General features: G+C 43.4%; 1 protein-coding gene across 7 annotated transcripts in view; it reads left to right on the top strand.

The window, feature by feature from the left end:
* The first annotated feature begins 7,194 nt into the window (after positions 1 to 7,194).
* Positions 7,195 to 12,592, top strand: part of FERMT2 (fermitin family member 2) — a 77,110-nt gene continuing 71,712 nt past the window's right edge. For 4 of the 7 annotated variants that reach the window (XM_027554134.1, XM_027554132.1, XM_027554129.1 and 1 more), the window contains exons 1-2: positions 8,481 to 8,657; positions 9,052 to 9,217. In XM_027554134.1, the coding sequence (XP_027409935.1) occupies positions 9,061 to 9,217 (157 nt within the window). In that variant the 5' untranslated portion in view covers positions 8,481 to 8,657; positions 9,052 to 9,060. Of the gene's footprint in view, positions 7,418 to 8,473; positions 8,658 to 9,051; positions 9,218 to 12,592 lie in introns of those variants that run through there. The other 3 variants (XM_027554130.1, XM_027554135.1, XM_027554131.1) reach the window with 3 other exon arrangements.

The following is a 12,592-nucleotide window of genomic DNA, read 5'->3' as shown; positions in this document are numbered from 1 at the left end:
TCACCTGAGCACCTGTTTAGGAGCAAGTGGATAAAAACACTTTTGTCCTTCCAAGTTGAACTGAGTTGGCCTCAGGGCAACAGGAATTGTGGGTGACTTTCTGGTTTGGCTCTTTTAGTGGAATTGCAACTCCTAGTTTGGGAAGAATAGAGGGTTTATGCATTTGAAGAGGGCATTGTGATACAAAGCACAAAGGGGAGGGATCCTTCCTCCGAATAGGGGTTGGGAGTCAGCAATTTACCTGCCACTAAAAACAGGGAGGAACTGGGTAGAGTAAATAACACTGAAAATCAGGGAGGAGCCTAGTGTGTTCATTAACAGGGAAACACTTATCAAGTGGGAGTTTTTGCTGTGTTGCAGGAATTGACTGCAGAAGGCAGCTGTGGGGGTTGACCTCTTGACCTGTAGACTTCCAGTGACTTACACGTGACAGCTATACTGTCCCCAGGCCAGCTGAGCCCCTGCAGCATCTCTGGAGCAGGAAAGTTGGCATCTGTGCTGCCACCACTGGTTTTCCTTACAGGCCTCTGAATTTCTGTCCTTGTCCTACTGAAATAATCTCTTAATCACATCCTTCCTTTCTTACATCCTGGCCCCAATCTGACCTCCTGGGAGGGCGTCCATCTGAATAGCACAGTAACTCAGCCAGCCCCACCCTCTTCTTGACTAATATAGACATTATTTATTTAAATAAGTTTATGCACCAATTTGCTGTGTCCTGCCATGCGCTTCCACTCTTACAAGGTGGTTAGAACCTTCCAATAAACCAGTTTTATCCTTGCAAGTTTGTGAGTCTGTATTCTGTCTTGGCAAGGGCTGCTCCTATTCCCCCTGAAGCTTTGGTACAATCCCAGATAATCCCAGAGGTAATTTGGTTTTGTTGTTAAGCAACCAGTTCCCTCTTATGTCTTCCATGGTCTTTATGAATGCTCAGGCCCCCTTTGTTTTGAAAAAGCATCTCTGCTCCTGTGGCACCCCCAAATTACCATCCTATTTCTTGCTTTCCTTTTATTGATAAACTTCCCTTTCTTTAGCTGTCTGAACCCTGTCTTCAGTGGGTTAGCTGGAAAGTGATCTCTCCAAGGTGAGCAATGATTCTCACCAGCCTCATCTTCTTTTGGTACTCTATTCTCCTGGACTTCTCGGCATCATTTGATACTGCTGACCACCCTTCCTTCTTGGAATGGCTTCTTTCTTTGTTTTGGTTGGCATGACACTGGACTAACGACTCTTTTCCTTACTCCGATCCTTTCTTCTCTGTTGCCTTGGACGTCTCTTCTTCTTGCTTCCATCCTTGGAGAGCAGTTCCCCAAGGGTCAGTTTCATTTGCGAAGTTGAGACACCCATGAAGGCTTGCCTCAATGTTAATGATTTTTCTCTGTGTGATCTGATCCTCTCACAAGATTACTAGGCTTGTTTATCTAATTGTCCTCCAAGTGTTTCCACTGGGATGTACAGTTCTCACCTCAAGTTCAATATTTCTTTAAAAAAAAAAAAAAAGCTTCACATTTCCCTTGGTCCCTGAAATCAGCTCCTCCCAATTTTTCTTTTCCAGTTCAGTAACTCCACTGTTTTTTCTGGTCACCCAATGGTAAAAACTTTGAAGCATTTATGATCTTCTGTTTTCAAACCTGTTTTAAATCCTCTTCTTCCAAGTACCAACCATGTCATTTAGAACAAATTAGACAACCAGATAATCAGTTTGGCTATCAGTTAACTCACATTAAATAAGGATAATAATAAAAACTCAAGGTTATTGTGAGGTACATGTAAAGTGTCCTGCACAGCAGCACTTAGAACATCAAAAATGCACAAAAACTTTTGACATACTGAATTCCCTCCATCTCTCACCCCCTATTACTTACCTTACCAGCCCAAGACTTTCTCTTGCATCTAAGTAATAAGCAAGCAAACTTCTGGACTTTAGTCTCTTGTTCTTCCATCATGCATATTTTTCTTGGATTAATCTCATTTGAACATTGCTTTCATGATGTTACTATTGTGAGCCAGTTTTTTAACGGCTCCCCATTCTCTTTCTCAGATTCCAGACTCACTAGTCAGCCTCACTGCATGCTCACTCTTCCCCAGGGCAACTCTGTGGCATTTCTTCCTTTCTTCTCTCTGGCTGGTGATCATGCCAGGCTCTCTTCTGCCTCATGATTTCACATACCACCCCTCTGGATAAACCTAACTCCATCTACTATTTCAGATCTGTTTAGGTTTATCTTCAGAACACGTTCCCATGACTGTCTTGATGACTTTTTTCGGAGGCTAGGTTATCACAAATCTTCAAAGAGGGTCTGTACTTCACAATTTAGTCATTACAGTAATAGAATTGTTATCGCTTCTGATTTTTTAATGTCATTTTAAAATAATTTATTTTCTTTTTGGTCGTGCTGGGCCTTTGTCGCTGCGCACTTTTCTCTCGTTATGGCAAGCACGGGTTGCTCTCTAGCTGTGGTGCAGGGGCTGCTCACTGCGGTGGCTCTCAGGGACGCAGGCTTCAGTAGTTGTGGCGAATGGGCTCAGTAGTTGCAGTTCCTGGGCTCTAGAGCACAAGCTCAAAAGTTGCAGCTTACTTAGTTGCTCTAAGGCATGAGGGATCTTCCCTGATCAGGGATTGAACCTCTGTCTCCTGCACTGGTGGGTGGATTCTTTACCACTGAGCCACCAGAGAGGCCCCTCCCCTTTAATTTTTTAATGAATCACTACGAAATACTTCTATATGAATATTAATAATAGTCAAAAGGTAGAAATAATCCAAATGTCCTTCATTTATCACTTGAAAGACATTTGGTTGTTTCTATCTTTTGGTTATTATTAATGTAGCTGGATCGTAAAGAAGGCAGAGCACCAAAGAATTGATGCCTTCAAACTATGGCGCTGGAGAAGACACCTGAGAGTCCCTTGGACAGCAAGGAGATCAAACCAATCTTAAGGGAAATCAACCCTGGATACTCGTTGAAAGGACGGACACGGAAGCTGAAACTCCAGTATTATGTTCATCTGATGCAAACAGCTGACTCATTGGAAAAGTCCCTGATGCTGGGAAAGATTGAGGAGAAGAGGTCATCAGAGGATGAGATGGCTGGATGGCATCACTGATGCAACGGACATAAGCTTGGGCAAACTTCAGGAAATGGTGGTGAACAGAGAGAACTGGCGTGCTGCACAGTCCATGGGGTCGCAAAGAGTCGGACAGGACTGGGCGACTGAACAAAAACAACAATCTTTGTATACAAGTATTTGTGTGGACATATGTTTCCAATTCTCCTGGGTATATATCTAGGAGCAGAACTGCTAGGTTATATGGGAATTCCATATTTAACTTTCTACGGAACTACCAGATCATTTTTCAAAACAGCTGACCATTTTGCACTCCCACCAGCAATGCGTGAGGGTTGTAGTTTCTCCACATCTTAGCCAATACTTGTTACTGTCATCTTTTTTATTATATCATTTTAGTGGATGGAAAGTGTTATCACATTGCAGTTTTGATTAGCATTTCCCTGATGCCTAATAATGTTGAGCATCTTATTAGGTGCTTTTCGCTTATTTGTAAATCTTCTTTGAAGAACTGTCTACTCAGATCATTTGCCCATTCTAAACTTAATTACTTGGCTGTGTCAGGTCTTAGTTACCACCCTTAGGATCTTTGTGGTGTCACATGGGATCTCTCGTTGCATCTTTTGCTGTGGCACACAGGCTCTAGCTGTGGCTCGTGGGCTCAGTAGTAGGAGCATATGGCCTAAGTTGCTCTGCAGCACATGAGACCTTAGTTTCCTGACCAGGGATGAACTCAGGCACCCCCTCCAGTGGAAGCACAGAGTCCTAACCATTGAACCATCAGAGAATTCCCTCTTTTCACATTTTTAAAATGAGATTAAAAAAAAAATTTTTTTTTTATTGGAGTATACCTGATTTACAATGCTGTGATAGTTTCAGGTGGGCAGAAAAGGGACCAATCATAGATATACGTATATCCATTCTCCCTGAAATTCCCCTCCCATCTAGACTGCCACAAAACATTGAGCAGAGTTCCCTGTGTTATACAGTAGGTCGTTACTGGTTTTCCATTTTAAATAAAGCAGTGTGTGTGTATTGATGACAAACTCTCTACCTAACCCTTCCCTGCCTCTTTTCACATTTTTGTTACTGTTCTTTGAAATACTGGCATTTTTGATTTTGATAAAACCCAACTTAGTTTTCCTTTCATTGTTTTTGCTTTGATGTCCTGTTTAAGAAGGCATTATTTAATCTATGGTGACAAAGGTTTACTCCTATGTTTTCTTCTAAGAATTTTACAGTTTAAATATTATATTTAGGTCTATGATCCTTTTTCAGTTAATTTTTGTAAATGGTATAAGGTCTAATTTAACTCTTTATGCATATGGATAGCCTTTCTGGTGTTTTAAATATTCCACTATTAGAAACATGTTCCTTAAGAGCTCGTGACATGTGTTATACATCTACAGACATGTCTCAGGGCCCTGCACTGCGCTAAGCACACAGCTAGCCACCGTGTTTGTGTGTGTGTGTGAACAGTTCATATTTCTGTCAGAGGCAGAACACTTCACAAGATGATGTGATGTTCAAAAACTGTTTCCTAAGGATCAGCCAGCATGATTTTCTACCAAACAGCTTTCTGTAATCTAGAGCGGTAAATACAAGAGTGTATTTCTTTCCCCTTGAAGTAGAGATTTCAATGTTATCTCAGAGGCTTTCTTTAGGTCTGTGTCAAAACAGCCCCACCCTGAAGCAAGTCTTCCTTGTTGCTCATTTTGCCAGACTTTTCCTTGCTGTCCACCTTGAATAACACTTATATCAAAAAAGTGGCCCCCTCAACCTTCCTTCCCATTATTAGTTCACACTCCATGCCCCTGGATTTCTACCTCCTTAGTAGCTTTCACAGGGAGCTCCATTTTTGGTAATCCCTGAGACAAACAGAGAATTCTGCTCACCTGGTATTTGACAGGAATAATTCATTACATTTCATCTTGCTGGCCTCAAATGGTATTTTTAAGTGCATTTTAAAATACTTCTACACATTCCTACTCACACAAACCTTCCCTTATGTTCTTCTATCCCCCAATCTCCCTATAGTTCAAACTCAGTGGTTATATTTGCTACGAACCTTTTAAGACTGTAAAGCACAGTTTAAGTGGGCTCAGAGAAAAAGCTGAAGTCAACCTGTGGACTACCAAGCCGGAGGGCTGCGTTTGACGGCAGATCTGTGAGGTATCATTTGGTCTAAACCTAAGCCCAGTGCTTGGTACCTTATTTGGATATTGCTGCTTTCAATGCTTGAGCTGTTCTTCCAAACACTGGAGTTCTCGGCTACTTTTCAGTATGATGTAAGTACCACAAGTATTGCATTGTCTTAGAGGTTCTAGTGGGGCATTTCAGATGAGATTCCACATCTGAACACACTGGGAAACGTTAGGTGGAAGTAAACGTTTAAGAAATGTATTTGAAGGTCTCACTCAATTATCGAGAAAAAAAAAAACCCCAGTTTCAGAGATTCAAGTCTGACTCCTCTTTAATCTTCAAAGCAAGCAACAGCTTGAAACACTCAAAAAGAGGGCCTACAGGGACCAGCTGCACCCAACTCAGCCTAACTATTCCTCTAATAGTTCTTTTAGGGGGTCACTGCCTACCCTGTGCTTCCAGTTGGCTCGAACACCAACTGCTGATTATCTGAAGCTAGTAAAGTCGCTTGTAAAGCTATAATTAAGCTGTTTCAGTGCTAAGAAACGGGACTGATATTTGCAATATTAACACCCGGCTCCCAGCTCCCCATCCTAATGCAGGAAACATTCACTTAAGTCAGCAGCTGTCATAGGAGTAGGCATTGTGGTGGGAGGCTGTTCAGAAAGTAACTCACTGGAGAGTTCGAAAAAGAGAACTAGAATGTGGAAACTGAGCATTCAAAGAGTTTCTGAAACACAACAGTTGGCTTAGACAAATTTGCCTGAAGGAAAGGGAATATTCAGAAAGGACGTGGATATTTTTGGTTCTACAAAGGCATGTTTAAGAAGTCATAGTCATTCAGAGCTTGCTGGAGCACTTGCACAATTTGTTGAGGTACAATTCTCAGCCTCATTCCTGGCTCCATTTTAAGTCTCTAATTTTCCACTTCCCACCTTTTTTCCTTGTTGTTTTGTGCCCTTTATAATGTATGCTATCTCATAGTTTGTGCATCATTATATATTGCCATAAATCTTTGGAGGATAAGGTGTAGAAATAAGCACATACATTTCCAAGCCAGGATTTCCCCCCAGAATGAAATATCTCCATGGGGCAGACATAGTGTTTCCTAGCCTTTTGAGTTGATTTGCTCCTAGCATGTCTTTCATTTTCTTTGTGCCAAGGTATTTGTAAATTTGTGGGCAAGACAAAGAACTTGAGGTCCCTGCTCTCAAAGAACTCATGTCTTATTTGGGGATATTTAAAAACACAATAGGAAACCCCTGAAGGTCCTGTCCATGTGTCCAGCAGCTGCTCTATCAGTTGTGTCTATCACTGTGAAGGTAATGGCATGCCCAGAGAAACTGAGATGCTGGATGTAATTAAAGGTGGTGACAGACAAGTCCTGAATGCAAAGCTCTGGAATTTTTAGAAAATCAAAAATAGAGAGGCAAAAAAACCTCCCTTGATTTTAACACCCAGAGAGCTTGTTAACATTTTGGTGTATTTCCTTTCGCTCTTTTTTCTCTTAATAATTAGAACTAGATACGCTTGTGATTTTTTACAGTTGCATGTACAGTTCTGTACAGTTTTTTTTTTTTACCCTAACAAGTTACTCTCTATTTTATTAAAAACATTTTCCTATTATACTTGCAACACCACAATTTACATAAACATCGCCTCCTCTCTGGACGTTCATAATGTTTGTAAGTGAACTATTTAGAACTTCCATGAGAAGAAATGATTGGAGAGTGGAGAGCCTACAGACTCTGAGGCATCAATTTCTCCATGATGACTAGCTGAAAATGCTGTAGTGGTTTTCCCTATTTTTGGTGCCAAACCTCTGGGATCTGACTAAACTTCGCTGCTTTTCTTTTACTCCTTTATGGGTCCCACCCTTCTTGAGGCCTCTAACCTCGTTTCCCAATAGTGTTGCTGAACACAGGATTATTTGCCTAGGGTGGGGGTGGGGGTGTCCTCTTTGAAGAGTCTGACACAGTTCAAGAAGACTTGGAGGCTTTTAAAACCGGGGGTCTTTCATGGGATCTGGGATATCTTATCTGCGTCTTCCTGACCTAAATTCGTCGAGCCCTCTATTTGCCAGCGAGGCAGTTTTCCAGTAGCCGTTTTTGACTGGAGCCCTCTGGATTGAGTGCGATAGTAAAAGGGGGAAGTGGAAGTGAAGTGGGAAGCTGGAGGACCGTTCTCCATCACTGGTCAGTCTCAACAGGTAACATTCTTTAGTTCCTCCCGTACCTGCTGGCACCGGTTCAGAGCTATTAAAATTCCTTCAAGGTGTGGCTGAGGGTGGGGTAGAGTGATGTCCAGCCATCTAAATAACTTAGTAGACTGGGATTGCTAAAATGCAAATAAAAATACACAAATACGTACACAGAGTCGAAAAGGCTGGAGAAAAGAGTTTCCGAATAAATCTCACTGTCCTGATCCTCGCCCCCGCCCCGCGCCCCGCAACTACAGCATCGTGGACCTAAATGACTCACTTTTGGTTGCAGCTTCCGAATGGGTTAAGAGCGCAAGTAAACTCTTGGGAGTCCGGTAGGAGTTGCTGATTGTGCCGGACATTGCTTGCAAAGCAATTTTGCGGTTCACCTCTCTCCGCTTTTTCTCATTCTTTTGTTGGAGGTTCGCGGAGTTGGCTTGGGCATTTACTTTTTTTTAAAGTTTTTACGTCCCCAATCCCCTGTCTCCAGCTCCCGGAGTGCGGCACTTCTCACCGCCCCGAGACTTTTGGGCTCGCTCCAGCCGTGGGGAGGGGGCGGGGGGACTTTGTTCCCCGAAAACGACCTTGCCCTGGGAATTTCCTGTGGCCATTTCTCACGGACCAGCCCCCTCCTCCGGGTGGAAGCACCGACACCCACCGCTGCATGCCCTCCCGGAGCCAGAGACGCGAGCGTGGAAGGGAACGCCTGGCTCCCTCCCGCACCCGGGTGGGAGGCAGCCGCGCTCCCCGGGCTCCCCCTCCTCAGGTCCCGCCGCCGAGAGCCCGGATGTTGGATTCAATCCCTACGCCGGGTCCTTCATTTCCATAAAAGGGCAGCGACTCGGCGGGGCCGAGATTGCTGCCGCCGCGGGCGCCCCCGCCTCCCCCGCACGGCTCGCCTCCCCGCCGCGCGCCACCCCTCCCCAGCCCGGGAGTTCGCGCGGCCTCGGCCCCGAGAGCGGCGGCGGGGGGACGGCGGGGGAGGGGCGAGGCGGCCGGACCCGCGGAGGGCGGCTCGGCGGGGCGGGGAGGAGGGAGCTGGTCTCGGACTGAGGGGGCGGGGAGAGAGGGGTGGAGCGCGGAGGGAGAGGCGAGGGGCAGCGACCGCTGGACTCCATTAGTCGCTCGGGCCAGGACGCCGCGTTTCGCCGGCAGAGGAGGGGACCCGACACCACCGCCGCTGCCGGGCAAGCCCCCGCTCCGCGCCCGTTGCTGCTCCAGTCCGGGCCGGGAGCGCAAGAAGCGCTCGGTGAGGGGCCGGGCCCGGCAGGGACTGAGGGGAAGCGCGGGCGGGGAGGAGGACCGTGGAGCCCGCGGACGGCCTCTCCCGGGCCTGGGTGCGGCCGGCAGGCGGGCAGGTGAAGCCCGCCGCGGTCCGCTAGGCGAGGGCCGCTAGGCTGGGGCCGCGCGGGGTGGGCGGCGCCGTGTCCGCCGAGGACCGCCGCGGGGCGGGAGCCGGGGTGACCGCGGGAAGGGGCGCGGGGCGTAGAGTCCTGCCGGCAGCTGGCCTCCCCGCCGGCTCTCCAGAATTCGTGCGGAAACCCTTGCGTCCTCTCACCCGCGGCTGACTGTGCGAGTTCGGTGGGATTTGCTTTCCTTTGGGAGAGTGACGCTGACGAGAGCCATTTCCTCCGTGCTCGCAGGAAGGAGCCATGGCTCTGGACGGGATAAGGATGCCAGATGGCTGCTATGCGGATGGGACGTGGGAACTGAGCGTTCATGTGACGGACCTGAACCGCGATGTCACCCTGAGAGTGACTGGGGAGGTGCACATTGGAGGCGTCATGCTCAAATTGGTGGAAAAACTCGGTGAGTAGCATCCCGGCCGCGTCAAAGTAACGACTTCTCAGGCTGGGCGCGCGGGTGGGGAGGGGGGGACTTTAAGGCGGGAGGAGGGGTGGGTTTTGGAAGTCTTGCTTGGCATCCCGCAAATGCTTTTGTTTTTCCTAGTGTAAGATTCCGTTAATATTTAAACAAATAGGCTTTCCCCCTTTGCCTCTTTTTTGTATTGTTACTCTTTGAAATTTTAATAATTTGGTGACTTCAGTCTCCTAACTAGTACTCTTAATTGCGTAGGAAATAGAAAAAACTTAATTCTTAAAGGAAGTGAGAAGAGTGCGCAAATGAAGGTTGAGAGGGTTATATTACAGGGTTTGTGGTTATCGGTTCCTTACCTTCAGTGTACCTGAATGTTGGTGACGTTTGACATTGAGGATGATGCAAAATCTATATAAAATTAAATTCTGTTGAAAAATGTTCAACTTCTGGCGTTAATATGAAAGTTGTGTAGCTGTGCTACTACGTGATGGAGTATATTTAAATGTTCCAGTCATCCACGGTTAGAAGGGGTGGGGCAATATTTGACTGTCTGTAATAGTCCGTGCTTTTAAGTTATTTCGAGCGTTGGATTTATGTAAATAACAAGCTAGTGAAAGAATTTTGTTTTAAAAAGCAGATATTATTGACTGGAGATTGGCAATACTTGATTGGGTACAAATATATTGATTTAATACTGTTAAGTTGATTAATTTTAACACTGACTCAGTCATACTAGCATATCCAACAATGTGAAGTGTAAGAAAATTTTCAGTACACATTTGTGATGGATGAAACCATTTTCAGCTGGGAGAATCAACTAAAACTATTCAATAGATGTTTTTATTACAAGAGAAATGCTCGGAGGACTGTTCCTGAGTTTTAATGTGTCATTTGTTTGTAGTACAAGTTCTGATAAGTGTGTGGCATTATCTCTCTGGGCTTTGTATGTGTGTCTTTTTAAAACACAGCATTCCTTCTTCAGGCCACTCTGGAAAAAGAAAAATGGTTATTTATAAGAAAATGTATTTCTTGCCAAGGATTAGTGTATACCTTCCATATAAACTTACCGAAATTGTGCCCCCAGTATAAGACAGCATTCATTTAGGTGGAACTTTTTTGGATCAGTGCAGGGAGTTTAATTATTGAAGGACCATAAAGAAGCTCCTTAGAGGGTAGCCTCCTTAGGAATGTGCGTTGTTTGGCTCTCTGAGACATAGTCCAGGAGGGAGCCCCCCTGCTTTGTAGCCCTTTCAAAAGGAGATTCTGCTGTGTTTACCTACATAACTGTTAGTTATCATTGTTCTTACCTGATTTGACTAAGTCAGTCACTGTGCAAAATATTTGAGTCTTTTTTGTCCAGCACTAGTAAGGGATTGTTTAAGGAAGAAAATATCAAATATAATTGTTTGTATTTCCTTTGTTTTCAAAGGGAGTAAGCATTTGCTTCAGAGATTGCTTTGTATATGACAAATGGGCCTCATTAATACACTGGTTTCAAAAAGAGATATTATTGTGAAAAGGAGCTGTTGAAGGTGACTGAGACAACTTGTAGTTCTTGAAAGCCAGGCTTTATCTAATGAATAAATAATGACTATGTTGCATTGATTGGAGCTGTTTATTGTAGAATCACAGGCATAAATAGAAATACAGAGAATAAACTATTTGCAGACAGAACTGATGTTAATTTGCAGTGACTATAATGTTAATCTTTTAATGTTGATATATTTTAAATTTTTTTATGCAGTGACAAGAAACCCAGTAAGGTAGGAAATGTGTACATGAAAGCTTTACATCTTTCTTGAACTGAACAATATTGATCCTCTTAGATTTTGATTTTCAAGTAGAAAATGTTCTTTAGCGTAATTCTGACTTTCCCCTTTGGTAAAAGTAAGGCTTAATGAATTTTTGCTCCTGGTTTTAGGATTAGATATTTTGAATGGCAAGCTATTTTGTTACCTATTGGCAAGTAAATAGAGGAGAAATTCTGGACAGCATTTTGACTTAGAAATCAGGCTCGTCAAATTAGAAAAGAACTTTTTAGTTCTTCAGAGTTGCCTAAAACTGGAATGGCCTACCTTCTGAAGCCCTAAGTTGTGTTACTGAAGGTATTGGGCAGACTGGTTAGTTACTTGTCAACAGCCGAAGTAGATCAAAGAAGCTTGCAGAGTTTAGATGAAAAGAGGTGGAGGTCATGGCACAGATCAGATGGTACAGGATCTCATGTCTGAGGGGGTTGTAAAGCAGGGATGCACAATTAGCAGAACCAGGCTGCTCTGCACTCAGAGCAGTTATGGTACCGAAGAGCAACTTTCACCTGTTTTCAAACTCCACATGCCTGTTTGATACCCTTTTTATTTTCATCATTGTGTGTATGAATGAATACCAGAGCATTATGTTTTAAGGCTGTCTTGCATATAATCAGTGATAACAGTTATTTCTCTGGGATTGGTAGATTTTATGATGACTCCTTCCTTCAACATTGTGTTAAAATTTTGTGTGTATGTACACACATGAAATTTTCTGCGAAGAGTCTTAGCTTTCATTAGGTTTTCGAAGAGGTCTATGATCAAACAACGATTTGGCCCTTGAAAGTCAGCCTTATTTTGAAGGTACAGTGTTCATCTCAGACTCAGGCAGTTTAATGAAGCAAGCTAAAAAAGTAAATAATGCTTCCAGCAACATCTTTATATTTAGAATTTTATAAAGAACTTGTGTGCTTCAGGTAAGATCATTCAACCGTGATTCTTAGATTTATGACTTTAATTCAAAGATCTACTTGATGCCTTTTAAATTTTAGTACACAAGACATTTGTTATTCTGCGCAGATCTTTTAAAAGAAGATAGAGTATACACCATGAAAAAGTGGGCTTTCGGGAATTAAATCCTGATGTCACAGAAACTTCTTCCATCTGTGACTTTAGGTTGATACTAGACAAGTAATCTCCATATCAAGTTTCCCAATGTTTATACCCCATTCTGAAAATGAAAAGTTATTACACTTGATTTTTTAAATCCAGATTGAAAGCTTTAAATAAAAATTTTTAAAACTTTTTGTACTTTTTGTTGAAAACAATTTTCAAAGCTAATAGATTTTTTTTTTTTAAGAAAAGAGTTAAAATATAAAATATCAAGGTTAAGGATTATAAAAATAAGACACCAGAGAATAAAATTATAAAAATAGTTGTGTTTAAAAATAAATGTTGCAGGTAAGGAGGAGGCTCAGTTTTATGGGATTCCCTGATGTTCCTTTGGAGATCACCAAGAAGTATTAAAACTGTTCTACTCTGTAGAATTCAGAGCTTAGTAAGTATTGAGGATTCAAAATGCCAAAAGATGCTTTGTTTCACTGCATAGCAAAAGGCTACT

The sequence above is a fragment of the Bos indicus x Bos taurus genome, chromosome 10, assembly GCF_003369695.1.
Source record: "Bos indicus x Bos taurus breed Angus x Brahman F1 hybrid chromosome 10, Bos_hybrid_MaternalHap_v2.0, whole genome shotgun sequence".
Taxonomy (NCBI): Eukaryota; Metazoa; Chordata; class Mammalia; order Artiodactyla; family Bovidae; genus Bos; species Bos indicus x Bos taurus.
This window is presented reverse-complemented; position numbering and strand designations above follow the sequence as displayed.